This window comes from Saccharomycodes ludwigii, chromosome II (genome assembly GCF_020623625.1).
Source record: "Saccharomycodes ludwigii strain NBRC 1722 chromosome II, whole genome shotgun sequence".
NCBI lineage: Eukaryota > Fungi > Ascomycota > Saccharomycetes > Saccharomycodales > Saccharomycodaceae > Saccharomycodes > Saccharomycodes ludwigii.
Window position 1 is genome coordinate 308,357 of NC_060201.1, and position 26,184 is coordinate 334,540.

At 31.4% G+C, this 26,184-nt stretch overlaps 9 protein-coding genes and 1 non-coding gene across 10 annotated transcripts; 5 read left to right on the top strand and 5 right to left on the bottom strand.

Annotated features, from left to right (window-relative positions):
* Positions 1 to 148: 148 nt before the first annotated feature.
* Positions 149 to 1,267, top strand: SCDLUD_001424 (uncharacterized protein; the record flags this gene model as incomplete). Its single annotated transcript, XM_046076838.1, has 1 exon — positions 149 to 1,267. The coding sequence occupies one exon, from the start codon at positions 149 to 151 to the stop codon at positions 1,265 to 1,267; it is 1,119 nt and encodes a 372-aa protein (XP_045935588.1).
* Positions 1,268 to 2,073: 806 nt separating this feature from the next.
* KNS1 (serine/threonine protein kinase KNS1) lies at positions 2,074 to 4,848 on the bottom strand (the record flags this gene model as incomplete). The annotated part of the gene is made up of 1 exon (XM_046080333.1): positions 2,074 to 4,848. The coding sequence occupies one exon, from the start codon at positions 4,846 to 4,848 to the stop codon at positions 2,074 to 2,076; it is 2,775 nt and encodes a 924-aa protein (XP_045935589.1).
* Positions 4,849 to 5,627: 779 nt separating this feature from the next.
* On the top strand, positions 5,628 to 5,930 carry COX19 (Cox19p; the record flags this gene model as incomplete). The annotated part of the gene is made up of 1 exon (XM_046080334.1): positions 5,628 to 5,930. One exon carries the CDS (start codon positions 5,628 to 5,630, stop codon positions 5,928 to 5,930), a length of 303 nt encoding a protein of 100 aa, XP_045935590.1.
* A 125-nt stretch (positions 5,931 to 6,055) lies between these two features.
* DPS1 (aspartate--tRNA ligase DPS1) lies at positions 6,056 to 7,762 on the bottom strand (the record flags this gene model as incomplete). The annotated part of the gene is made up of 1 exon (XM_046080335.1): positions 6,056 to 7,762. The coding sequence occupies one exon, from the start codon at positions 7,760 to 7,762 to the stop codon at positions 6,056 to 6,058; it is 1,707 nt and encodes a 568-aa protein (XP_045935591.1).
* A 1,166-nt stretch (positions 7,763 to 8,928) lies between these two features.
* Positions 8,929 to 14,976, top strand: CDC25 (Ras family guanine nucleotide exchange factor CDC25; the record flags this gene model as incomplete). The annotated part of the gene is made up of 1 exon (XM_046080336.1): positions 8,929 to 14,976. One exon carries the CDS (start codon positions 8,929 to 8,931, stop codon positions 14,974 to 14,976), a length of 6,048 nt encoding a protein of 2,015 aa, XP_045935592.1.
* Positions 14,977 to 15,946: 970 nt separating this feature from the next.
* IMH1 (Imh1p) lies at positions 15,947 to 18,541 on the top strand (the record flags this gene model as incomplete). The annotated part of the gene is made up of 1 exon (XM_046080337.1): positions 15,947 to 18,541. One exon carries the CDS (start codon positions 15,947 to 15,949, stop codon positions 18,539 to 18,541), a length of 2,595 nt encoding a protein of 864 aa, XP_045935593.1.
* Positions 18,542 to 18,806: 265 nt separating this feature from the next.
* SCDLUD_001430 (uncharacterized protein) lies at positions 18,807 to 19,973 on the bottom strand (the record flags this gene model as incomplete). Its single annotated transcript, XM_046080338.1, has 1 exon — positions 18,807 to 19,973. One exon carries the CDS (start codon positions 19,971 to 19,973, stop codon positions 18,807 to 18,809), a length of 1,167 nt encoding a protein of 388 aa, XP_045935594.1.
* A 1,142-nt stretch (positions 19,974 to 21,115) lies between these two features.
* Positions 21,116 to 21,391, top strand: SCDLUD_001431 (uncharacterized protein; the record flags this gene model as incomplete). Its single annotated transcript, XM_046081542.1, has 1 exon — positions 21,116 to 21,391. One exon carries the CDS (start codon positions 21,116 to 21,118, stop codon positions 21,389 to 21,391), a length of 276 nt encoding a protein of 91 aa, XP_045935595.1.
* A 295-nt stretch (positions 21,392 to 21,686) lies between these two features.
* On the bottom strand, positions 21,687 to 21,806 carry SCDLUD_001432. Its single transcript has 2 exons — positions 21,768 to 21,806; positions 21,687 to 21,731 (listed from the first exon to the last, which is right to left on the bottom strand). It is a non-coding gene; the product is annotated as a tRNA-Leu (tRNA).
* A 384-nt stretch (positions 21,807 to 22,190) lies between these two features.
* On the bottom strand, positions 22,191 to 26,096 carry SCDLUD_001433 (uncharacterized protein; the record flags this gene model as incomplete). The annotated part of the gene is made up of 1 exon (XM_046081543.1): positions 22,191 to 26,096. One exon carries the CDS (start codon positions 26,094 to 26,096, stop codon positions 22,191 to 22,193), a length of 3,906 nt encoding a protein of 1,301 aa, XP_045935596.1.
* Between the last annotated feature and the right edge of the window lie 88 nt (positions 26,097 to 26,184).

Consider the following 26,184-nt stretch of genomic DNA (forward strand, 5'->3'; position numbering starts at 1 on the left):
GATGTTTAAGCATTCTAATTCTTTTACTTTAACTTTAACTTTCCATCAGTTTCGTATTGTCGTTACAACTAATATAAAGTAAGAAAAGTTAAAGTCAAAAAAAGAAAAACAAAAAAAAAAAAAGAAAGAAAAAAGTAACCCCTTCATAATGCAAGTCGGTAACGAAAAGACTAATAGTACAAACAAGATCTTTTCTGAAAGAGAAGAAAAAGAAGATATTACTGGGGAAACTGGTGAAATCCTTAATCCCACTAACTCTCCTACTAGCTCTTCTAACACTCCTAAAAATAACGAATCATGGCAAATTATTAGTTTGTTTTTAGGTAACTCTGGTAATAAAAATAACGAATCCAATACTGGCGACATTACTGCCAGCTCAGATAATAATAATAGTAATAGCGATGACTTTTCCATTAGACAACGTACTATCCATACACCTGCTGCAAACGGTAGTTGTGATGATGATATTCTATCTTTAAGTTCTGATGCTAGCGAAGTTCTTGATGAAGATGACGACAGCAACATAAAAAAGAACAAATGTTTCACTTTAGCTGAGATTATCAACTGTCTAGGCAAGAACTCTATTATGAAGTGCACCAAAGTTATTACTAAATATATGTATAACATAAAACAAATACTTTTAACATGGATTGAAAACTCTACAAATAACAGATATATTAGAATTACTTATAGCGGTCCTACCCATAGCACTGTTAATGCCGGTTCAGATAATAATGCAGAGAATAATGAGAGTTTAATTAGTTTAACAGTCTCTGTGCCATTTTTAAAAAAAGTTGCTTATGCACTTTCCGCTTTGTTTATTTGTAGTGCTATTGTTTATTGTAAATGGGATTATATCAGTGATAAATTAATTTTTTATGGTTATCCTACAATTAATTCTGGTGCCATTGCTGGTAGTGGCAAAAACCCATTGGTGAGCACTGATATTGATAGTTGTGTTACCACCGATGGTGAAAAGTTGCCACCTTTATTGATACCTGTTTCTATTCCCTTGCCTAACCCTCGACAATTAGATCCAAGGGTACTTTACCAAAGATTTACTAGAATGTTTGATCCAGTGAATTTAGATAACTGCTATTCTACCATCAAGAATGGTATTAGTAATGGTGCTCACAAAACCTTTGATTTCTGTAAAACGAATACTAATAATTTAGGAGATAGTTTACATGATCTCAATGACCAAGTTTCCAAAAATGTTCATTCGGCAAAACATTACATTGATTCTTTAATTAACTCCTTTGATTGATGTTTTCTAGAGGGGTACTGGCTTTATTAACTTCAACAGGAAAAACAAAAAAAGAAAAAGAAAAGAAAAAAGTAAGAAAGACAAGAAGAAACATACATAAATATAAATGAAAGCAGTTTCAATTTTTTGTTTTTTTTCTTTTTTTTTTTTTTAAAGGTTATATCAATTATTATTTACTCTTCATTTTTTATTTTGTTATGTTTTAAAGGAATGGATAAAAATATATTAGTTAGGATTGGGAAATATGCTTAAAGTTCTTGTAGGTTTTTAGATCAAAATTTGTTTTTATTCTTTCAAGAACTTATGCATAAATAGGGTTAAATTTTTTTTTAAAAGTTATCAAAATTATTATTAATATAGCTATATATCTATGTTATTGTATTTGACATATGGGGTTTTTTTTTTTTTTTTTTCTTTTTTTTTCTTTTTTTTTTTTTACCCATTAATTGGTGTAAATGACAATCTTAAAAAGTAAAGCAAAATAATATTTTACAAATTACCTTAAATCATACAAAAAGGAAAGAAAAATATAAATATAAATCAAAGTTCAGATCCCCTCTCCTATTATTGCTATTATTGCAAAAAAAAAAAAAATATGCTTTATTATACACTTAAATTCAAACCTCTCACAGGCAAGGAAAAAAGAAAAAAAAGCCCATTACAATATAATAAAATAGATAATAATAAAAAAAAAAAACCATATAGTAAAACCAATATCCTACAACATATACACACCTTATACAAACTTCTTAACCATAAAAAATAAATAAAAAAATAAAAAAAAAAAAAAAAAAATTAAAATAAAATTACAGAGTGTGGCTGCTCACGACGCCAGCACTTTGATAATTCAAGATACCCTCATCTATAATACCCATATCAAACCACTTATGTTCTAAAGCTTGCTTTGCGGTTAATCTCTTTTCCGGATCAAATTCGAACATATTAATCAATAAGTCTACGAAATAGTACCAAAATTCAAATACGTCTCTATCAGGCTTATTATTATCGTAGTAATATGCGTTCTGATTATTATTGAAAGCAGTGTTACTTGGAATAGCCCCATAATTTAATTCACTGCAAGAAGCGTTATCTGTATCCATGTTTTTTAAAATAAGCTTCCAATTTGTTTCTATGTCCATTTCCATATTACACAAAATAATCCATGGATAATCCCTTCCAATTTTCTTGCTCAACCAAATATCTAAACGGTCGCAATTATCCATCACTCTTTTAATAGAGTCCCTTGGGGTTAACAAAACCTTTCTGCTGTTCCTTTTGGGCCATTGGAAACAATACTCAGCTTCATGCTCATCAGTACCGACCTTTCTATTGAAATTATTCAGTTTAAAAAAGTAAGGCAATAATTCTTTTTTAATGATTCTGGACGGTATGGCATATCTCAACTCATTTTCATGTTCTAAATTAAATATCATTTTGGAAATCAACTTAGAAGGTATCTTTGTGCCATGTATTCTTTGCATCATAGCCAAATGCTCAACATTTTCGTGTATGGGATAAAGCGATTCACCAGTCACCAATTCCACTAAAACACAGGCTATACTCCAAATATCACATGGGAAGGACCAGCCTAACCCCAAAATAATCTCAGGTGCTCTATAATGTCTGGTGCTAACTACATCTGGATGAAACTCGTTATTGAATACGGCACTACCAAAATCAATGATTTTGATTTCAGGATTATATAAAATCTTTCTTTTACCCAAACTAGCCTCGAACCTACGCTTACTTAATTTTTTAACCACTGGATTAGGTAACTGTACCTCCCAATAATGTTTATCATCGACTAGTAAAGTATTTTCCGGTTTAATGTCAGTATGCACTATATTCAAATCATGTAAAAAACAAGTACTCCTAATAATTTGTCTAGCCATTGCTTGAACATGGGAACCACAAAATCTACCAACCCCATTACTGCTCATGAAATCATACACAGATTTACCAGCTAGATCTGAAACTATAATAATGTGATTTTTGTAATCAAAAAAATCACGTAGCAATAGACATTGATACTCCCCAAACCGGTCGTTCTTGTATATCGTAATTAGTATGCGTAGTTCTGTTTTGGCTGCTTCTCTATATCTATCTATAGCCTTAATGATTTTTAAGGCACAGTATTTGGTAGTACTATTATTGTTACTACCATTATTATTAGCCTCCATTTGTTGTTGTTGTTGATGCTGTAGATCAACACACTTAATTACTTTACCAAAAGTGCCTTTTCCTAAAATATCCTTAGTTAAATATCTACCTCCACAAATAATAGAATTAGGATAAAAAATATAATGGCCATCCTTTTCGTCAGTATCAAATCTTATTTTGGCATTATTATTGGTGCGAAATAAAGTGTGCGACATCTTTGCATTATTGTGATTGAAAACTTTTAATTTTTTTCTTTGATCAAACAAAAAATTGCCACCAGGAGGACTATAACTTGTGTTATCTTCAATAACTCTTATAGAAACTCTCCTATTTCTTTTTAAAGTTGTAGAATGCGACCCATCGTCTATATCTTCATCATCAAAACCATAGTTGATGTGGTCATCACCAGGAATGTTGTTGTTATTAATCCTATTACTGTAGTTATAGTAATCATAATAGTTGTATTTATTGTTGTTTGTGACGGTAGTACTGGAATTAAGCATGTTCATCATCAAATTATTAGCATCGACGATGTTGTTGTCGCCATAATTTTTTGTCTCATCGTTGGGGCTAATATTATCAACATCATTTTCCTCTTCTTCAACTCCTCCGTTACCCCTTGTTTCCGTATTAAACAGTTCATTTCCATCCTCATCGTAATCTATTATAGCACTACCGTTAAAATTTGTGCCATCACCCAAAAAATCATTACTGTGTTGCGAATTTAAATACCTTTTATGAAAAGTACTAGTGGCACAGTTGCCAGCATTGCTATTATTTGAAAGTAACAGGGAAGCAGGCGGTTGGTACTGTAATTTAGCATGTGGTAATTGTGGTATAGAGACAGTTCTTTGCTTTTTATCGGTTGCGCCGGTTACTCCCATAATATCAGAAGTATCATCTTCATGTACCAACAGATAATTTTGGTGGTTATGCTGGGTGTCTTTTGTGGTAGTAAGGGCATCAATAGAATGCTCCTTTTTCAGTGACACAACAGAATCTTGTTGATTCTTAACCTTTTCTTCTTTAATGAATATAATGTCATCATCTGATTCTATACAGTCATTGTTATCATTTTTATTATCAATTTCAATGCCAGAATTATGGGTATCATCTAGTGAAAAGTTTGTAGATAACAGAGTAGACTGTTTATTTAATAAATGAGTTATAAAATTGTTATTATCCATGGTTCCAGGCACACTGGAAGTTGTAGAAACAGTAACATCATTGTTTATATCAAGATCTCTTCTTCTTCTCCTTCTTCTCCTTCTTCTTGTTCCTAGTTCACTATTGGTACTAACACTGTCTGAATCTTCCATGAAAATAGTATCATTAGAAGTGCTAATACTATTATTGTTATCATTGCTGTTGTTAGTATTGTTATTAAGCTGCTGCACCCTTGTTGTGTTGGAAACCATCATAATGAATGTGTTTGTTATGGTGTCTTAAACTTTTTCTCCTCTTATTTATTTACTGGTTTTTTTTTTTTTTTTTTTTTTTTTTTTCCCCTTGAGTTATGAACAAAGTTTCTTTGTAATCAAGAAAAAAGTTTTTTTCTTTTTTTTTTTCTTTCCTTTTTTTCCTAAAAATTTCTTTCTCTTATTTATATATAGATATAAGGTTAAAGATTTGATTGATTTAAAAGATTGGTTTAATTAATGGCAAAAAAAGATAAAGATTAATAATTAATAATTTTAAGGGATGGGTTAACAAGGCCTTTTATTTTTGATTATCTTACACATTGTTTGGACTGCGGGTGTTTCTGTGGACAAGGGGAGGCCCAGTTCTTTCTGTATTGTTTATTTATTTATATATTTTTTTAATTTTAATTTTAGTAGCAAAATCAATAAAAAAATTAAAACATAAAAAATATCAATTTAATAAGTAAAGTACAGAAATCCACGTGGAAGTTAAACTTATTTTTCTATTATTATTTTCTATTGCTATTAACATATAAAAATAATCCGTGTTATATACCTTCGTTATCACTTTGTACGTATCCTCCAATTATCTTTTCTTTTGTCTGTTTCCTTTCCCCACAAACACACACTCGGAAACCATGTGAATTATTTCAACTTCTATATCAGCAAATACAACATATACATCCTTGTTGAATCTCTTTTCCCCATTCTTTTCGTTTCAGTTTCCCCTCGTTCATACATAAAAACCATTGATAAAAATCTAATCCTTATTTATATACATGTCCGCTAACCCTGGTAATAAACTACAGGCATTATCACCAACACCACCAGAAAGAGGCTCTTTCCCCTTGGATCATTTTGGTGAATGTACCAAAGAAATGCAAGATTATTTAAAGTGCATAAAGATTACAAAAGGTGAGAATGCACACAATTGTAGGTTGTTAGCCAAAAACTATCTAAAATGTAGGATGAATAATGACTTGATGGATACAGATGATTGGAAACATCTAGGACTTCCTAGTGATGAAAACTCTCCCAATGCTCCCAATAACGAGAAAGTGGGTAAAAGATTCGGTAACTAAAATAGAATTTGCTGTTAACACTTGAAAATAATCATATTATATACATATATATATATATATATATATACTTATTTATTTATTTATATTAAAAAATAACAATAACTTCACTGAACTATAAATAACATCTATGGTCTTAATCTTTTTGGATCTCTTGGGAACATAGAGGCTCTTCTGATGTTTTTCAAATCCAAGTAAAACATAACAACTCTTTCCAAACCAATACCACCCCCACCATGAGCTGGACATCCATAAGTAAAACTTTCTACATAATCTTTAGCACCTGGGGAATCTGGTGAAACGCCATGAGCTTCCATTCTTTTCCTTAATAATTCTGGATCATGAATTCTTTGTGCACCACTTAAAATTTCCTCACCTCTCATAAAGAAATCATAAGAGTTAGAATAATGAGAGTCCTCTGGATCGGGCATAGTGTAAAATGGTCTGATAGCCAATGGAAATTTGTCCAAAACATAGAAATCAGTATCATATTTCTCTCTAACAATCTTACCCAATAATTTTTCACATTCTGTATTTAAATCCTCGTAATCACCCAAATCGGTCTTACCACCCTCTTCCCTCAATAATCTGATGGCTTCTTTGTAGTGTAATCTAACCATCTTGCCATCTTTAGGTAACTTAAAGTCTTCCATTGGGTATTGTTTACGAACCAATTCAATTTCAGAGGCGTAACGCGTTTTCAAATTACTGAAAATGAAGACAAATAATTCCATCAAAGTATCAATAACTTCATCGTAATGTTCTTCAATAGCCATTTCTAAATCCAATCCAGTAAATTCAGTCATATGACGATGTGTGTTTGAATTTTCAGCTCTAAAAACAGGAGAAACTTCATAAACTTTTTCGTAATCAGCTGCAATACATTGTTGTTTATAAAACTGTGGTGACTGAGCCAAATAAGCTTTTCTATTAAAATAGCCAACTTCAAAAACATTGGCACCACCTTCACTAGCGGCTGCTAATAACTTAGGTGTGTGAATCTCAATAAAACCTTTATTGTCCAAAAACTCTCTAAACAACTTGCAAACACCACTTTGAATCCTAAAAATAGCTTGATTAGTAACTGTTCTTAAATCAATAACACGGGCATCCAATCTTGTATCTAAATTAACCACAGGCAATCCCAATTTCTCAGCTTCTTCTTCAGATCTAGAAGCATCCTCAATTAAAATAGGCAACTTTTCTGGAGTCTCACTGATGGTAAAAATTTTGGAAATATGAATTTCTAAATCTTGGATGGTACAGGATTTAATTGGCTCACCACTAACTTTCTTAACTAGACCGTGAACTACAACAATACTTTCTCCATTAATATTGGCACACCATTTAACCATTTGTTTGGAAACGTTGGTTTTATCGACTTTGACTAAACCTTGGATTAATTCTTGTTGCTGTCTAAAAGTTAAAAATGTTAGAGTAGAACCTTGCTGACGGGTGGTTTGAACTCTAGCTCTAAAAACAATTTCTTGGCCATCGTGGACACCAGGAGCATTGGCTCCTTCTTTCAATTCAGAAAACTTCCATCTTTTTAAACCTGATTTGGTAGTTGATTGGATCAATGGAGATTTGCCATAATTTTCCTTAGCATAATCGCTCAATGCGTCTTGCAATTCACGTTGTTTTTTTTCCTCTTCCAATTGTTTGGCACGTTCTTGCTTTTTCTTCAATTTCTCTTGTTCTTTAGCCAACTTTTTTAAAGCTTTTTTGCTTAATGGTTTTCCATCTTCACCTAGAATAACGGGTTCATTGGAAACGGGAGTAACAGTTTCTTTTTTTTCTGCAGCAGCAAACTCAGAAGCGGTTGAATCAGACATATTTGTTTTCTGGTAAGGAAAGGAAGTAACAAAAATATTTATTGTATCTTGTTTTGTCTTACTATATATATTTTTCCTTTTCTTGGGGGTTTGATAACTGTAAAAGAAAGGAAGAAAAAAAAAAAGAAAAAAGGAAGAAAAGAAATAGAAATTGAATAGGAACTAGAAAAATATTTTTTTTTTGTGAAAATTTGCTTTCCGCTGAGAGATGAAAAAGAAAGGAAAAAAAAAAAAAAGGAAAGGAAAATTTATTATTATTATTATTATTATTAATGAGTCAATCGAATAACATGCGATAATAATTTAAAAATGAAAAATGAAAAATGAAAAAAAAATAAAAAAATATTGTGGCCAGTTTTCTAAGCGGACGTAAATAACACGTAGATGTAGACGTAAAAAAAAGGTTGCAGTGACGTATACACAATTACCCTATAGTAGGGCAAGATTTGGTATTGTTAGTATAAATACCGAGATTGTGACCACTCGCAAAATTCAACAAGGTACGGGTGTGTGGTATGTGGGGGTGTGAACGGTTTATAAAAATAAAGAAAATGTTTGTGTTTGATACCCGGACGTACACGCCACCGAAATACTTTTTTTTTTTTTTTTTTCCTTTAATTTGCCAACACGCGCCCCTTATTTTTCTTTTATTTTTTTTTTCCTTTTTTATGCCATGCGTCGTCGTTGTTGTCGTCGTCTTCATCGTCGTCGTCGTCGTAGCAATACAATGACTTAAACAACAAAAAAAAAAAAAAAAGGCACGTGAAACCGTCCAAACGGAAAAAGGGGCAAGAAAGGGAAGAAAAAAAGAGTTTTTCGCTATTTATCAAATTATTCATTCATTATTTTCCAATTTTTTTTTTATTTTTTTTTTTTTTTAACGTTGTTGCAATGTTCTCTTATTTTTTTTATCTTTCCATTTTTTTTTTCCCTTTTCCTTTTTTGTCACCTATTTTTGATATTTTTTTTTCTTTTGAACAGAAAACAACTTAAATATATGCCCCTTCCCTAGCCAACATAAAAGGATAGCATAAACTTGATCTTCATACACATCTCAAGGATACTATACATAAACAATTAAAACGTTAGTACATGGTCAATCCTTCAATTAATATATATATATATATAAATATATATACAAACATAGTTTCAGAGAGTAACACATTATGAAAATTACCTCAAAGACTGAAATGAATAACCGCAGCAGTATTAGTACTGGCTCCAACAGTTCTGATAATAAAACTACTACCACTGCTGATATCAATACTGCTTCTCCTGTCACTCACCCTCCAAATATGATTATTAAACCTATAGATATTGTAATTGCAGCATTCGATTTTACTTCAAATTCTATGTCCACCTCCGGTATAAACTACTTATATTTTAAAGAAGGTCAAGTTATATATGTATTAAACAAAGATAACAATAATTTATGGTGGGATGGTATTATTGTAATTAACAACAATGCCAACGAAGATCTAATTAGGGGTTGGTTTCCAGGTAATTTTACAAAACCACTCTATAATAATAAAAATAACAATTTCAGTGCCACTAGTAACCCAAATTTGCATCATCATAAAATTTCTTCGAGTCTACACTATTTATCTAAATACAAATATGGCAACAGCACTAGTAGAAAAAATTCCATAATATCCAATAACTCTAACGCTTCCTCTTCTCATCATTCGTCATCATCTCAGCAGCAGCACAATAATCCCATCAATACTACCACACATACAAAATATAGAGAAACTTCACCATTTTCTACTAGTTCCTCTTCTTCTTCTTCTGCATCCCTTCCTGTATCAGCTTCTATTAAAAATAATTTGAATAGTAGTACGAGTACTAATATTAACACGGATAATACTTCCAAGAAAAATGACAGCAATCAAGAGCAGCACAAACAAAAAATGAAAATATTAACGGAAAACGAGATTAGAAATTTAATTTCAAATTTATCACCATCTATAGCAAACACTACTCTAAAAGACAATACATCGCTAATGTGTGGCGGCGCTAGTGTAAACAATAATTATATTGATAATTCTGGTATTAATTCTGGCTTTAGTAAAAGTGACAAATATAATGATACTGGGAGTAATAGCAGTAACACTAGCAATGCTCTTTCGGGCATGAATAATCCCGTGCTAATTTGGGTACCTGTACCGGTAAAAGAAATATATAACAGCAACGACAAAAGTAATGATAATTTTGGTGGTACAGGATATACAGAAGATGGCACCAAGAATGAAAAAAATACCAGTTATTCTTCACCGAAAATATTATATTATAATAAGTTATTAGACGTTTATTGTAAAAAATTGCCATTTGTTGATTATCCAGAACTTAATAATAATTCTTTATTCCCCACTGATGAGAATGATGTAGATTTGAGTGTTAGATTGTTAACTAAAGACGAAGATGATAAATTAAAAAAAACAGGAAATGCTGACCACATAAATAGTGTTGAAGATGATACCAATACATCTGGCCTAAAAAAAGAAGATCATGATAATAATAATAACAACAACAAGGACAAATCTCAAACTGGTACTGCTATAACTACTTTTAACTCGGAAAATGTATTTTTGTTTGATTCGTCACACTTTTATTGCGACGATGCAAAGGATATAACTTCATGGTCAAACTTACACAGTCTAATTTGCTTCAATTTAAATATGGCCCAGCTACATATTACGAAGGAACCATCTTCATATATGTTCCAGTATCATTTAAATTTGGTCTCTAAATACTCTCTATATTTCCATACAACAGTTAGACTTTTACAGAAACAAATAACGAAGGCCAAAAAAAAGGAAATTAAAAAACTATTAAAGATAATACGCCGCAGTTTTTTCATTATTAGTGTTAATGGTTATTTGTATTTTAACTCCAATTATTATAATGACCACTTTAAATGTAATAAGAATACGTTTTCATCGGTACCCTCCAGTAAAACCGACCATACACATCCTTGTCAGCATGCGGAGCATAGAAATATAACAAAGGATTTCAATGATAATAACCGCATGCCTAGGGAGCCTGTTTTAGAAAGTCATCAAGGACTAAACCATGAGACGCATTTTTCTAATAATGAGGAAAAATATGAGCATAATGATGCTACCATTAACACCACTGACATGGATGCCAATGGTATTAAATCTTCTAAATTTTCCTCTTCCTCGTCGTCTCTTTCATCCTCATCGTCTGGTGGTTCCTTTTCTAATTTTGTGGATGCGAGATCTGGATCTGATTTAAGACATTTCAATGATTTTGATACTCAGGCGATTAATACTTCATTATTACTGTCCAAAAGTGCCAGCAACAGTGTCGAATACCCTCACTATGAAAATAAAAAGTTTTCTACCTCCACTATCGAGACTCTCAAAAATAGCCATGTTCATTCAAATGATAATAACATCAAACATAGTGCTAGTGGGAATGCCAGTTTTTCTAATAGTTCGACACTATCGACCACTCATGGACTTAACAATAACATTGGATCTAATTATAGTTCTACGACAGCAACTCCATCACACACTACCAACAAAAACCGGAAGTATAGCAACAATATTGCTAACGGTGGCATGTATTTCCGCAGGATTAGCGGGAGTAGCAGTTCATTCTCACATCCACATCTACTAATTGACGATTTGCTTAAAAGTGTATCAGATGAGTTTGTAAAATTTCAAACTGCAAATACACAATTGTATAAAGTTATGGTTATTATCAGTATTCCTGAAGATTCCTCCAACACAAGGAACCCAGATATTTTAATTCCACAGATTTTACCGAGGTTTTTCAAGAATGATTTTTCGGGCGGGTCTTGGAATGATCCCTTTTCGAAAGATATGGATAGGACCGGCAGTACCAACTGCAGTAGTTATATTCCATTTAAGGAGAGTTTTTTCAATGCTAAGCATAACACACCTTATTCTAATAATAACGATCCTTTAGGTTCTGATGGAGTGTGTGGTGCCGGTTTAAGAAGAGATAAAAAAATTGGTGATAACAAGTTAACAAATCCAAATAGAATCATATTAAATCATGATCTATTAAATATTTTCAAAACTAAATACGGCCCAACATTGCTTTCACAGGATGAGTTTTTGTCCATTATGTCAAAACCTAGAAGTACGGAACGTGATTTGGAACTTACTGTTTATATAAGGAATATTATTTCTACCACCTCTGAAATTATTTTTTTTTTAGAAAACTTGGACATTTCATTTTATACCAAATTAAGAAATTTAGATGTTAAAAGATGTTACTCCTCCACATCTGCTACTACCGCTAATACTACCATCAATGATGATAGTAAGGCGAACGATGGTACCAATACACATATGAGTTCAAACATGGGTTCGACTTATGATAGCACTAGAAATTCTTTTTCCTCAAACACATCCGTCCCTAAACATCAAATCAATACAAATGCATCTAAAGAAGAAGCTAAAAAACAGTTATTCCATCCACAACAATATTACAAGAATACAGACACGCCATCTGTTTCTACGGCATCCTCTTCGTCTTCTTTCTCCTGTTTGCAACAGCCATCTAGTGCTGACACAAAAACAGCGCTGGAGCCTTCTCCATCTTATCAAACGACAAGTACGAGTAGTTTTAGTAACATTGGGCATAGTATTAGTAATTTATTTAGGTCAACTAACACCTCTAAAACTAATAATGCTGCTAGTAATAATGCTAGTGGTGTCAATGATGATGCTAATTGTGGTGATGGCAAAGGTAATGATACAAACAATGCCAATGACAGTATTGATGAGAATTCAACTCCAGAAGATCAAGATTATTTGGAATTAACTAAATGGAAACAGCAGATGTTAGAACTTTTAAGTGGAATTATAATGGATTTTTGTGAAGTGAAACAGGCCTTTCATGATGTTGTTATTAGAGGTGTTATTGATGCCCAGAATATTACGCTTAAAGATCCTTATACTTTTTCTTCTATGAAAGGTGAGTTAAGTTATGACAGTATTTTAAGCGCCCACAGGTTGTCTGAAGATATTCAGCAACGTTCAAATTTTAGGTATAATAAGATCAATAACAGTCAAAATGCTACAAGCAACGTAAAGTATCCTTTATTATCGCATACAAAAATAAATACCACATTAGCTGTACTTGCAGGTCACCGAAATGATAGCGCATTTCTACAACGTAGAAACTATAGACATGCAAAAAGGGATAAAATCACAGAAGATTTAAAAACCCATTTAATTAAACAGGATGTGGAGACCAGTGATTCCGACTTTTGGGATTGTGATGAAAGTATCAAAAAGTTTTATTTTAAATTACTTGACATCTATTATTATTGTACTACTGTTTTGGAGCAACTAGTTGTTGCCAAAGAAAATTTTTTAAACAATGTTTTTAGAAATATGAATAATGAACTATTAGCCTCTATTTTTAAATATGAATTTGAAGACCAACAATTGCAACAGCAGCAGCAACAGTTACAACATCATCAATTGATTGATGATGAGATTGATACCTTTTTATTACACAAGGATATAATTTCAGAAGAGGGGGGAGGAAAAAAACCTATGGGTGGTACTTCTATTTTGATTAGGGAGGACCAACCATGGTTTTTACAGAGTGATTATGATTCACAATTAATTTATGATGACAAGGGTTTTATTAAAGCTGGTACTAAGGAGGCTTTGATTGAACATTTAACTAGCCATAAAACTGTAGATCGCTTTTTCATTGTTGTATTTCTGACTACTTTTAGAAGTATGCTCACTTGCAACGATTTATTGAGGTCTTTGTTGGAACGCTATAATCTACCACCGCCTGAGGGTCTAAGCTATGAACAATACAACTCATGGGTTGAAAAAAAAATGATTCCAATTAAGGAGGCAGTGATGAATGTTGTATTGATATTCTTAAGTGATTATTGGTGTCCTGCGTATTACGAACCTGGTGTTGAAGATATTAAAATATTGGCTGATGTTGCCCTAACCGAAAAAACCAAACATGCAGAAGAAGTTGCCAAATTAATTGATGAGAAATTAATCAAGTGTGGATACAGTAATAAAAACGGAAATCATACTGATAAAAATAGTAATATGGGGGAAGACCATCCACAAAAATCTTCCACTGCTAGCGTCTTATCTGGTGGTTTATCATCGACACCTAGTGTAGTATCATCCACAAAACTAAATCTTCCCCTGAATAAACCATCAAATTCACCAAGCCCACATTCTATGGGCACGATTAAGTTATTAGATCTGTCACCAAGCGAATTTGCTGAACAATTAACCGTCAAAGAGTGCGAATTGTATTCTAAAATAAATACTTTTGAATGTTTGGACAGAATTTGGGGTAAGAAGTACTGTAGCTTTGGTGGCTCGCCCAATATTAAAAAATTTATTAGCACTTCTAATCATTTAACCAACTATGTTACTTTCCAAATTGTTAAGTTGACTGATATTCAGAAAAGGTGTTCTACTATTGAATTTTTCATTAATACTGCTGTTGTTTGTCGTAGTTTAAATAATTTTTCTTCAATGACTGCTATTATCTCTGCGATGTATTCATCTCCAGTTTACAGACTAAAAAATACTTGGGAGTTAGTCGATAAGAACATTAAGAATAAATTATCTGAATTGAATGTTTTAATGGAATCCTTTAGAAATTTTGCCAGATATAGAGAAGTTTTAAACAATGTCACCAAATCTAGCGAACCGTATATTCCATTTTTAGGTGTTTATTTATCCGATTTAACATTTATTAGCAGTGGTAATCCAGATTATTTAAGAAATTCACAAAACCAAATTATTAATTTTGCTAAAAGAATTAGGATTACAGAAATTCTAAAGGAAATCACGAATTGCAAAAAAAGAACATATAAGTTGAATAAGAATACGCAGCTTCTGAATTTCATTGAATCATATTGCTGTAATAATACCGATTCCAACGGGAAATGTATTATCCCTGGTATTGAATTGTTGTATAACCAGTCACTAATTATTGAACCAAGAGATAAACAACAGAATAAATCATTGATAAACAGTACAAATAAGAATTTTAATCAGTCAACTAAACATCAGCAATACCAAGAGGGGTCAGGTATATGTGATGAATTAGGTGCTGGGTCCGTACCGGATAAGGACCAAAAGAAGAGTATTGACAAACAAAAAAGTCATATAAAAAAATCTGCAAAAAGACTATTATTTAGTAATAAGAACAAATGACAGAGAAATGAAAAGATTTTATAAAAACATTTAAATGAAAAGAAAAAAAGTTTCGAAAACTTTGTGATTTATACATTAAAAGTTGAAAAAAATTATATTTAAAATTTTAATTTCTAGGTTATTGATTTTTTTTTTTTTTTTTTTTATCTTTTTTAGTTAATATTTATTACACATTTCATTTTTACTTTGTTATTATTTTACTTTTTTTTTTTTATTAGATGTTGTTAATATTTTTTTTAATTATTATTATATATATATGTATGTGTTTTTTATTTTTTATACAATTAAGTTGTATATTATAGATTATTTTATAAGTAAGCTTGAACAGATTTGTTATGTGAGTTGCCTTAGTATTTTTTTTTTTTTTGGGGTTAGGTATTGGGCAAGATTTGTCAAGATAATTAAATGTATAGATTGGTGTGCAATTTCGTATCGAGGCTGGAACTGCAAATCGGATATTAAAATATCTTTGAATTGATTTATTTTGTACAAAAAGTGATATACTGGAATAATAGTGAAAAACAGTCAACCTTGAAAACATATTTTTTTTTCTTTTTAAATTGCAATGGCAAACAAATAATATATGTCAGTCACCGTTAAAGTCTGACATTTAAAGATATCATATTTAGAATATAATTATTAAAGCGTTATGCAAATAGGAGAAAATGTGTAATGTGATCGTTATTATTCCGGGTAATATTCCCAAAACAACCAAATTTACTATTTTTCTTTCTTTGCTGAGAAATTTGTCAAACTAAACTAAAAAAAAAATAATTGTTTGAGTTTGAATTTACAATAATAATCATTACTGCTAGATTTGTTTTCCTAGCCACTTTTTGACCAGTAATCAAATAGAAATAAAACTCCTGCTAAAGTAAAACATTGACAGATTTAGTTTCTTTTTAAAAACTTTATCTTTTCCAATTCAAAGTTTTTTTTTTCCCCTCCCTACTTCTTTTGTTTATTCATCATGTTTAAACAATTATCACAAATAGGTAAGAATTTAACAGACGAATTGGCTAAAAATTTGTTAGATGATTATAATAACAATAATGATCAATTAGATCCAAAATATTTGGAATACCCTAAGGAAGTTCAAACCAAATTAAGAAGATTGAATAAATTTGAGAAAAAATATCCATTGCTATTAAACGCATACAAAAACGAACGTGCCAAAAATATCAATCATAATGAAGTTTTTAAAGTATTAAGCGAATATACACCAATTTCAAATTTTGATGAATTGAATACCGTAATACCAGAATCGCTGAGTACACCTGCCAGTGCTACGAATAGTTCTAACGTTTCTAGGGCTGCAACACCAGACACAACTAATAAGCCTACTGCAAACGAGGAAAATGAAAATAAAAGTGATAAAAAAGAAGCATCCAACGACAGCCGTGTTGATATTACAGATAACAAGCAAGAAAATGAAAAAAATTCAAGAGAAACAAGTACAATTCCTGAGGAACCTCCCAAAAAAGCAAAACTTGTTGTTGTTGAAGAACTTGAACAATTTTTTCAGAATATGAACATGAAAACTGATTTATTAAATGATGAAATTAAAAAGTTGCATGTGGATTTAAAACATGTCAATAAGGATAAAGATGAGTTAGAAAGTAGTAGTGAACAAAAGACTTTAGAAATCGAAAAGCTAAGTATCAATTTGGACTCACTAAAACAAGATTTTAATGCATTGAAGGAAGAAGCTGAAAGGGAAAAATTACAACTTCAACAAAATAATAATAATGAGTTATCTGTAAATACAAATACTAGTAATAATAATAATAATAATAATAATAATAAAGGCAAGAAAAACAACAAGAAAAAGAAAAATTACAATTCTGGTAATAATACTCAAAAGCAAGAAACCAAATCTATTGAGAATAAAAATAGTACTGAATGGGAAAGTAAGTACACAGGTTTACTAGAAAAGTATGAAGCATTGCAGAAAAAACAAACTGAATTAGAAGATAATACGCTATCCATTGCCAAGAAAACGGAGGATACAGCTGAGGTTATTAAATCATGGGAAACCAAATATAATGACTTGAAAGTAAAATATGATGAATTACAAACACAATTAAAAAATAGCAAATCTGAATTGATAAGTAAAAAAGAAGAACTCGATAGTGTTAGGGATATGCTTAAAGAGGTGGGCAATGATTTGGTTGAAGCCAAAGATAAAATTAAGGACTCTACAATGTTGCAGAAGAGAATTGATGAATTGGAACAAAAACTAAAACAAGAAATCGGTAGTAAAAAAGGATTGAATAAATCACATGGGGAGAAAATCACTGAATTCACGTCAAATTTGGAAGAATTGGAAAAGACTAACAAAAATAACGTAGGAATTATTGAAGATTTAAAAAAGAGTTTAAACGATAAAGAAAAAATGCTTAAATATATGGAAAAGCAAGTCAAAGATTATAGCGATAGAGCATCTAAATCTGACCTAGAATTAAAACAACTAAAATTAAAACAAGACAGATTAAAAGATAATTTCAACACTGTGGGTAAAGCAAAGGAAAATCTAAGTAAAGAAGTTGTTTCTTTAAATGGAAAAATTGAGGAAAAAATTAAAGAAAACGGCAAACTTCAAGAAAGACTTGATATATTACAAGAAAAGTTAGATACTGTTTCTTCTGTAACCGTTAATTCAAATGATCAGGTGGATAATATTAAAAGACAGTGTGATGAGTTGAATATTAAGTTAAAGGATGCTAGCAAAATAAGAATGTCATTAGAGGACGAATTAATAGATATGAAAAACATACTTCAAGAAAGAAATAGAGAAGTTTCTAAATTGAGATATTTATTAGATGATTTGGAAAACGAAAGTGGGTCCAAATTGAATGAATTGAAAGATAAATATCATTTAACTTTAACAGAAAAACAAAAAATAGAAAATGAATTAAACATTCTGTTGCTATCTAAAAATGATGACATCAACACTTTGAAAAATATGAATACGTCCCTGGTAGAAAAATTAGATATTGCACAAAAGAAGGAGCTAGAGCTATCTAAAGAGATTGAAATCTATGCTAAAAACAACTCGTTGAATGAAAAACTACAAAACGATTCCAATTCCAACCAATTAAGCTTGGAGACAACTTTGAAAGATTTAAAATTAGAATTATCTAAATCCATGGAGTTGTGCAATAAATATGAGCAAAGCAATGAAGAAATAAAGGCACTAAACAAAGAATTGAATTTGAAATTAGAAAAATTGTCTAAAAATTACAAGTTGCTATCCAATCAATTAAAAACATTCAAGGGAGGATCGTCTTCTGGTATATTTTCTAACCAAAGCGAAACCCGCAGATCCTCCGTCAGTAGTACAGTCTCGTCGAAAAGTACATACAATAGTAAAAATGTTAGTAGTGTTACGTCTGATGATACCATTTCGTCTGAAGATTACAATTCCAAGATTTCCTACATAAGAAATGTCTTATTGGGGTTTATTGAGCATAAAGAGCAAAGGCAACAACTTCTACCTGTTGTTTCCATGTTGTTACAAATGAGTAGACAAGATGAACAAAAAATTTTGATGCTGCTAACTTAACATTATTCATTTAAAACCTTTTTGTTTTATTTCATTTATAATTTTTTTTTTTTTTTTTATATAAAATATTTTCTTTTGTTTATCTCAGCTTTTTATATGAATAATAGAAACTTATTTTTTTATTTTATTTTATTTTATTTTTTTTCCATTTCCCTTTTTTTTTTTTTTTTTTTTTGGATTAGGACCTTCATGATGGTTATATTCCCTTCTTCCCCACCACCACACTAAACATTTCAGTTAAATTTTGGCGCTTCATTTTGAAAATTTACAATTTTTTCTCTAAATCGGAATATTTTCTAATGTAGTCAATACCACCAATGCATTTGGCAACAGTTAGTTGATCTTTTCCAACAATATCAAAAACTTTTTTGCCAACTTCGACTGTTTTGGAGGCACCGTCGTGTTCTAAAATTAATCCGCCTTTACTGGCGCTATCAGCTTTCCTTTTTTTTACATCTTCAAAAATAGCATTTTCAGTTCTTTGACTATTACCGTTTAGTAATTCCCAATCAAATGTATCATGGTCCCATAAAACAGCTTGTAAACCAAACTGTCTGGTAATACTTCTGACTCTGTTATCGATACCACCATACGGAGGTCTAAACCATTTAGGTATATGGTTACCAGTGGCATTCATAGCCCAGATGGACCATTCAATTTGGGCAATTATTTGCTCATTGGTTAAACTTGGCAAAAAGGGGTGCGACCAAGTATGTGTACCAATTAAATGACCTTGTTCAATAATTTTTTTATAGACATTTGGGTGACTCACAATATTAATTCCTAAGTTGAAAAATGTACTTTTAGTGTCCCCTAGGTGTTTCAACAATTCCTCAGTAGAGTCTGATGGGCCGTCATCAAAGGTTTGTGATAATTTATGACAAGTGTAGACATCATCAGGTTCAACACACTTATAGCAATCAAAGGAGCATGAGTCTCTTGGAACTATGGTGCATTGACTTGGGCCGTATTGTTCAATTTGAGGAATTTTAGAAAAGTCGATAAAATCCAATGGAATATAGGGTGGTTCCAAACCTGGCCAATCGTTTAAACCTGTTATAGTTTTTAACCATGGTGGTAAAGGTGTTTTATTGAGTCTAATTGTTTCCAAGGCACGTTCCAATCCTCCAACAGGATCCCTTTTAGAAAACTCTTGACTGCTTTCTTTTTGGGGGTTTTGTTCATCATATTTTTTCATTTCTGTTTTTAAAAGTGACTCAGAACTTTCCTGATGATATCCATCACCGGCATTAATCTGTGTGTCAGATGTGCTTTTGTAATCATTAATGTTTTTGTTATTATTATTATTATTACCATTGTCATTATTATTATTATTATTATTATTAGGACTGATGATAAGACCTAGAACATTTAATTTGTTGTATGAACCCAAAAAGGCCATATATAATAAATAAAAATTTAATGCTTTCATTGGTATTTGATTTTATGGGACTTTAAATATCTTATTCTATGATTTAAAACTAAATATATATATCTATATGTATATATATATATTTTTTTTTTTTTTTTTTTTGCTTGCTAATACAGGATTTGTACTTGTTTATTTTATATTATAATAAGTTGATTATTAAAAAAAAAAAAAAAAGAAAAATAAGGAACAAGATAGATAGATAGATTCTAGTAGGCAATAAGTTAAGTTTGAGATATACATCGTTATATATATGTTATAAAAGTGAATAATAATTATTTGGACAGTGACGCAAAATAGATGTATATGCATCTGGCACAAAAAAAAAAAAAGTTAAAAAAAAAAAGTTGGTATGTCCTGTGGTCCACGGATTCTGCGGACTTGAAAGTTATATGACACAACTTAAATGATTTGAATCATTTTTAATTTTGCTAGAAAAATGGAAATGAATCTTGGCAGATGACTTTTCTTTTTTTCTTTTTTGTTTGTAGCAGTAAATAAAATTAATGGTTGGTAGTGATAATTTTTTGTTTATAAAGGGATACTTCTTGATAAAATGCAGCCTAGAATTATTTCCATCATAATTTTCCTTTAAGCAGGAAAATAATTTTGTATGTAGCACATCGGATAGATGGAAATAAAGTGGTAATAAGGGGAGAGGGGATGGGAGGTGCCAAATACATAGAAAAAGAGTTCTTCGGATGAAATAAAGAAATTATGGGTCAATGGTAATTATATCAGTAATAAAATCATATTCTTTAATTTGAATCTCGGACGAATAAAACCCTCCCTTTGTGTTGAATTAAAAAAAAAGGTTATAATGGCGGCAGAGAAGCACATGTAAATTGTAAAAGTGTCACTATAATAATTACCAATTAATCATTATTAAATTTTAGATGATTATAAGGCCACCTCTTGTTAATAAAAAATATGATATATATATATATATATATATGAGTAAGTCTTTTTGTTTCATTCCATCTCATTTTTGTTTTTTTTCCCATATTCCTCCTCTGGTTAATATGTTGATAATATGTTTATGACAAATACAAAAATATACAATTCTTCTTCCGCTATACAAACGCCATAAAGGAAAATATAAACCAACAACAACAATAACAACAATAACAAAAAAACAGCCAAAAATGCAATTCAATACTTCTATTAAATTAATCAGATCGTTGAACACTTCTTCCAAATGCATGATTACATCTACCCCAAAGAAAGCTGCTACTACCATTGATACCTCAACTGCTAGTGCTGCCACTAGCAATGCTAGTAATAATGCTAGTAAACGTCAATCTAAAAACATTGAAACCAACTCTAAGGATAAAATTAAAAGGTACACCACCAGTGGCATCACCAAAGTTTCTTCCGATAATGAACACGTTAATGTTGTTGGTGACCATTTAAGAGTCTAATTATCGAATTAACATTTTTCCTCCCCTTCTCACCTTCTTCCTCTAATAATATAAAAGCATAACTTTTTCTGACAATACAATTGCTCTGAAATGTGCATTGAAAATCTCTACGGAATAAAAAGAAATATTGCCAAGACTATAGGTTATGTTCGTGATACAGTAAAAATGTATGTCAATTATGTATGGTTATATCCTTTTTTCTTTCTCCCTTTTTCTTTATATTTATATATATATATATATATATATATGCAAGTTTTAATTTAAATTAAAATGTATTTAGATACTAAAAAAATATTGGTTGCTAAGAGATTCGAACTCTTGCATCTTACGATATCCGAGTGTTCATTACTATTGTTAACAATGAAAGTAAATTAATACTTGAATCGGACGCCTTAGACCGCTCGGCCAAACAACCACTTTTGATGGTGTGTTATGTCGCAGAGAGGATATACTGAGAGGGGCAGGGTTAGTAAACAGATTTGATACTTTGCTATTTATATCAAGGCAGATGTAATAGTTTGTTGCTTGATCTTTTATATATTTTTAACTAATAAAACTATATAACTCATCTATTTCATAATCAACTTTCTAAATAAATCATCTCTTTATATATGATTTATTTTCACCTTTTTCCTTATGTTTGTATTAACTTTTTCTAATGTTTCTTCGTTGTCCGCTGGGCATATTTTCCTTCTTGCGGCGATCTCCGTATGTTCGGTCTTCTCCGTATTCTCGGAAGTACTTGCATCTCGTATAAAACGTGACACACACAATTCTACTTCATAACATCTTCCTCCTCTTAATTTGAAGTCTCGGTTAGCAATTGTTTATAGTTTGCTAATAAAGAGTTCAAGCGAGAACTGGGTAATAAGTTGATTTCCTCTTTTTCGTAAGTGGCAGTTAGTTCGGGATTGACATCTAACATCTTACAATAATAATTTCCTGTTGTTGTTTCATAACCTATGATGGCTGTAATTTCTGTGATTCTGTGTATTCTTTCTTCTTTCGTTCTTGGTAATTGTTTTGGGTATTTTTCTGGGTCATTGTAAAAATGTTTAATCCATTTTATATTGATAGTACGGTGTTTTTTAAAACTTGATGGTAAGTCTAATTCTACAACATTTGTACCTACTTTGACGATCTTAAATGGACCTAAATAAATTGATTGTACTTTCAAATATCTTCCCCCTGTAAAATAAGCATCTCTATGCAATAAAGCATATTCTCCAATGTGAAAATCAATTTCTTTTCTTTTAGCATTTGTAGTTTCTTCCATTTGTTCCTGTCTTAACTGTAATGAATCATTAATACGTAATGATAAAGCTTTCAAATGTTTAGTCATTTTTGTAGCATTAAAGTTTCTTGTATCTAGTTCATTAGTTGTATCTAACAACGGTGTATTTGGTGTATAACCAATATCAGCTTGAAATGGTGAAATACCAGTACTCGTAACCGGAGTTGAATTATAACAAAATTCCATATGGGGTAAATATACATCCCAGTAATCCTGATCTTGACTACAAAATGTTCTTAATAGACGGTTTACTATCTTATTCACAGCTTCAGTTTGTCCATCTGTTTGTGGGTGATTACTTGAACTGAACAATAATTTAATTCCTAATCGTTTCGTTAACTCTTCATATACGGAAGCAGTAAAACGGATATCTCTATCAGATACAATCGTTCGTGGGAAACCGTGCATTGCAAAGATATATCGGTATAAATATTGAAGTATATCTTTAGAGTTAGCTGTTTTCTTCATCGCAATCCAATGTGATCTTTTCGAAAATCGATCGACAACTACCATAATCATATCATTATGTCGTCGTGACGGTGGGAGTCCCGTAATAAAATCAATAGACAAATCTTGCCAACGACCTGAGGCAACGGGTAGTGGTTTTAACATGCCTTGAGTAGTATTGGCAGTCTTCTTGTTCAATTGGCAATTCAAACAGTGTCTAATATATCGTTCCACATACTTATGTAATTTCGGGAAATAAAATTTATCTGCAATTTTTTCCGTGGTGGCAGCGACACCAAAGTGTCCTCCTTGTAACATTGAATCATGGAAAGCATGTAATAATTCTCTTCTTCTGTTATTTGGCACACAAATACGTTTTTCATATAAAAGAGTTTTATCTTCATAAGAGTAGCGTTCTTTAATCAACTTTGATCTACCAAATTTCAGTAACAACGTTTCATATTGTCTTTTGTCTTTACACTTTACCTTTTCTCTAAACTTTGAATCTAGGGTAACTAAGATTGCAGCAGACCATGGGTCTTTTAATAAATCTTCAAACCAATCTTTAGGATTTATACTGTCTAGTTCTACAATTGGTAATATTTCTTCTGGGCGAGATAGGCAATCAGCAACTACGTTTTTTGTTCCTTTGATATATCGTAATTCAAACGTATATTCTCCTAAATAATCTAACCATCGTGCTAATCTTAGATGGGGCTCTGTCTTATTTCTAAACGATAGCAACGAAGAGTGATCAGTATTAAGCGTAAACTTTCTACCATGCAAATAGTATCTGAAATGTTTAAGATTCAATATGATACCTAATAGTTCTATTTCTCCAACTGGATATCTAGATTGTGTTTCACTTAAATGTTTTGAGAAGTATCCAATTACACCTTTTAACTTTCCATTCTCATATCTTTCTAACACACCTCCAACATGATGTAAACTAGCATCAGATGTTAATTCATAATGGTCTCCTTCCACAAATGGCACTAATACTTGAGTTGACGTTAATGCTTCTTTTAGTTTCTCAAACGCAATTCTTTGCTTTTCTCCTAATTTTGCTTTCTTGGATGCAAAATCATATAACGGTTGTGATAATTCACTAAATTTGCTTATGAATTTCCTATAATAGTTCGCTAATCCTAAGAACGTTTGCATACCTTTTATAGTGCTTGGCATAGTTAGCTTTTTAATAGCACTAATCTTATTTTCATCAACACTTAAACCTTCAGCAGTTAAAACATGACCTAAATAATTTACTTTGTCTTTTACAAAATGACATTTTGACCTTTTACAGTACAAATTATTACTCTTAAGTTTCTCTAATACTTTCTCTAGTATTTTGTAGTGTTCAGTTTTGTCTCTTGTGGCAATCAATATATCATCTAAATAGACGTATACATTCTCGATTCCATCTAATAATTTACTCATAAATCTACTAAAATTCTTTGGGGCCGTTTTAATACCAAACGGTAATACTTCATATCTAAAATGACCAAAGGGTGTCGTGAACGACGTTAAGTCCTTTGACTTCTCGTTCAACCTTAATTGATGGTATCCTGAGTGTAAATCTAGAGTTGTAAATACCTTTGCATCACCAACTTTCGCGAATAGTTCAGTGATCGAAGGAATTGGGAAACTTTCATTTACAATACCTTTATTCAATTCTCTATAGTCAACAACTAATCTCCATGTTTGATCCTTTTTACGTACTAATATAATAGGCGCTCCGCAGGCAGCATTAGATTCTGACACAAATCCTTTCTTGATGAGGTCCTCTAGAATCTTTCTACATTCTTGCTCCATCTTGGGCGTTAACCTGTACGGGTATAATTCTGGTGGATTAAAACCTTCTTTCAATACAATATTATACTCAAAATTTTCTGGGCCTGGATTTCCTGGAAGTTCATTAGTAACATGGGTCTGAAATCTTTTCCTTAGACCTTCTGGTAACTTCTCAAATCCATCCAACTCGTTTTCTTTTTCATTCCTTATGTCAATAGGGCATATTCTACACAAGAACTCGGCGTCTTGTTCTATTTGTTTCTCTTTGTCATCAGTTATCATATCTACCAAATACATATCTTCGTTTTTGACATCAATCAGTTCTTTAAACACGTCACTGTGTAACTTTATAACTGGGTTACCGATCAATAACTCATATCGGAATTTCTTAACCACATAAGCAGAAATCATTATTCTCTTATCGTTAATTTTCATTGGTACTTTGACAAACGATACACAGGTTTCTGTTGTTTCACTTACCGCACCTTTAAACGTAAATGTATTACAAGGTTTCTCTTTTAACCCTAACTTTTCAACTAGCTTCGCATCTACAAACGAAGTAGGACTACCTGTATCGCACAAAGCTTGTACCTTTTTTCTTTTAATCTCACAATTGATAACCAATTTCTTACCAACTAATGGTTCTTCTTGAACTAAGAACACTAGAGGAAGATCTTCCAAATCTCTCCTCTCCTCAATATCACCCGTCTTGTGATTTTCTGTCACGCAAGGTATATTGGAATACATAAAATCATCATTCTTTACAACATCATCAATAGGAGAAGCAACGTTACCCAAATAGGTATCCTTTTGAAGTGAAGTCTCGACAGAATGTTTAGCTGCAGTAGTCATATTAGTAAGTGCAGCGGAAGTAGGAACATCTTTTTGATGTATAGTAGTATCATGGTGTGGGGCTGCGGTAGTAACTCTCTTAGTTATACCACATCGTTTACTTGTCTTGTGTTTCTTAATAGGAAGGCCTCGCATTACCAGGGCAATTAGCTCTTGCATGCTCTGGGGAGCCACAGTTGAAACACAACTTGTTTCTTCTACAAACATTGTAAAACTTCTCTTGGAAGTTATCCTTTCTATAGGAATTCTTCCCTCCTTTGTCTCTTCCGGTATATCTTCTCCCGGCATTCGAATAACCACGTCTTGTGTTATCGATCGCATTCATTATGTAATCTAAGTCCTTATCTAATTTATTCGTATTTCCAACAAGGTTACTGTCAAAATTCAATGAAACATCCAAGTCTTCACG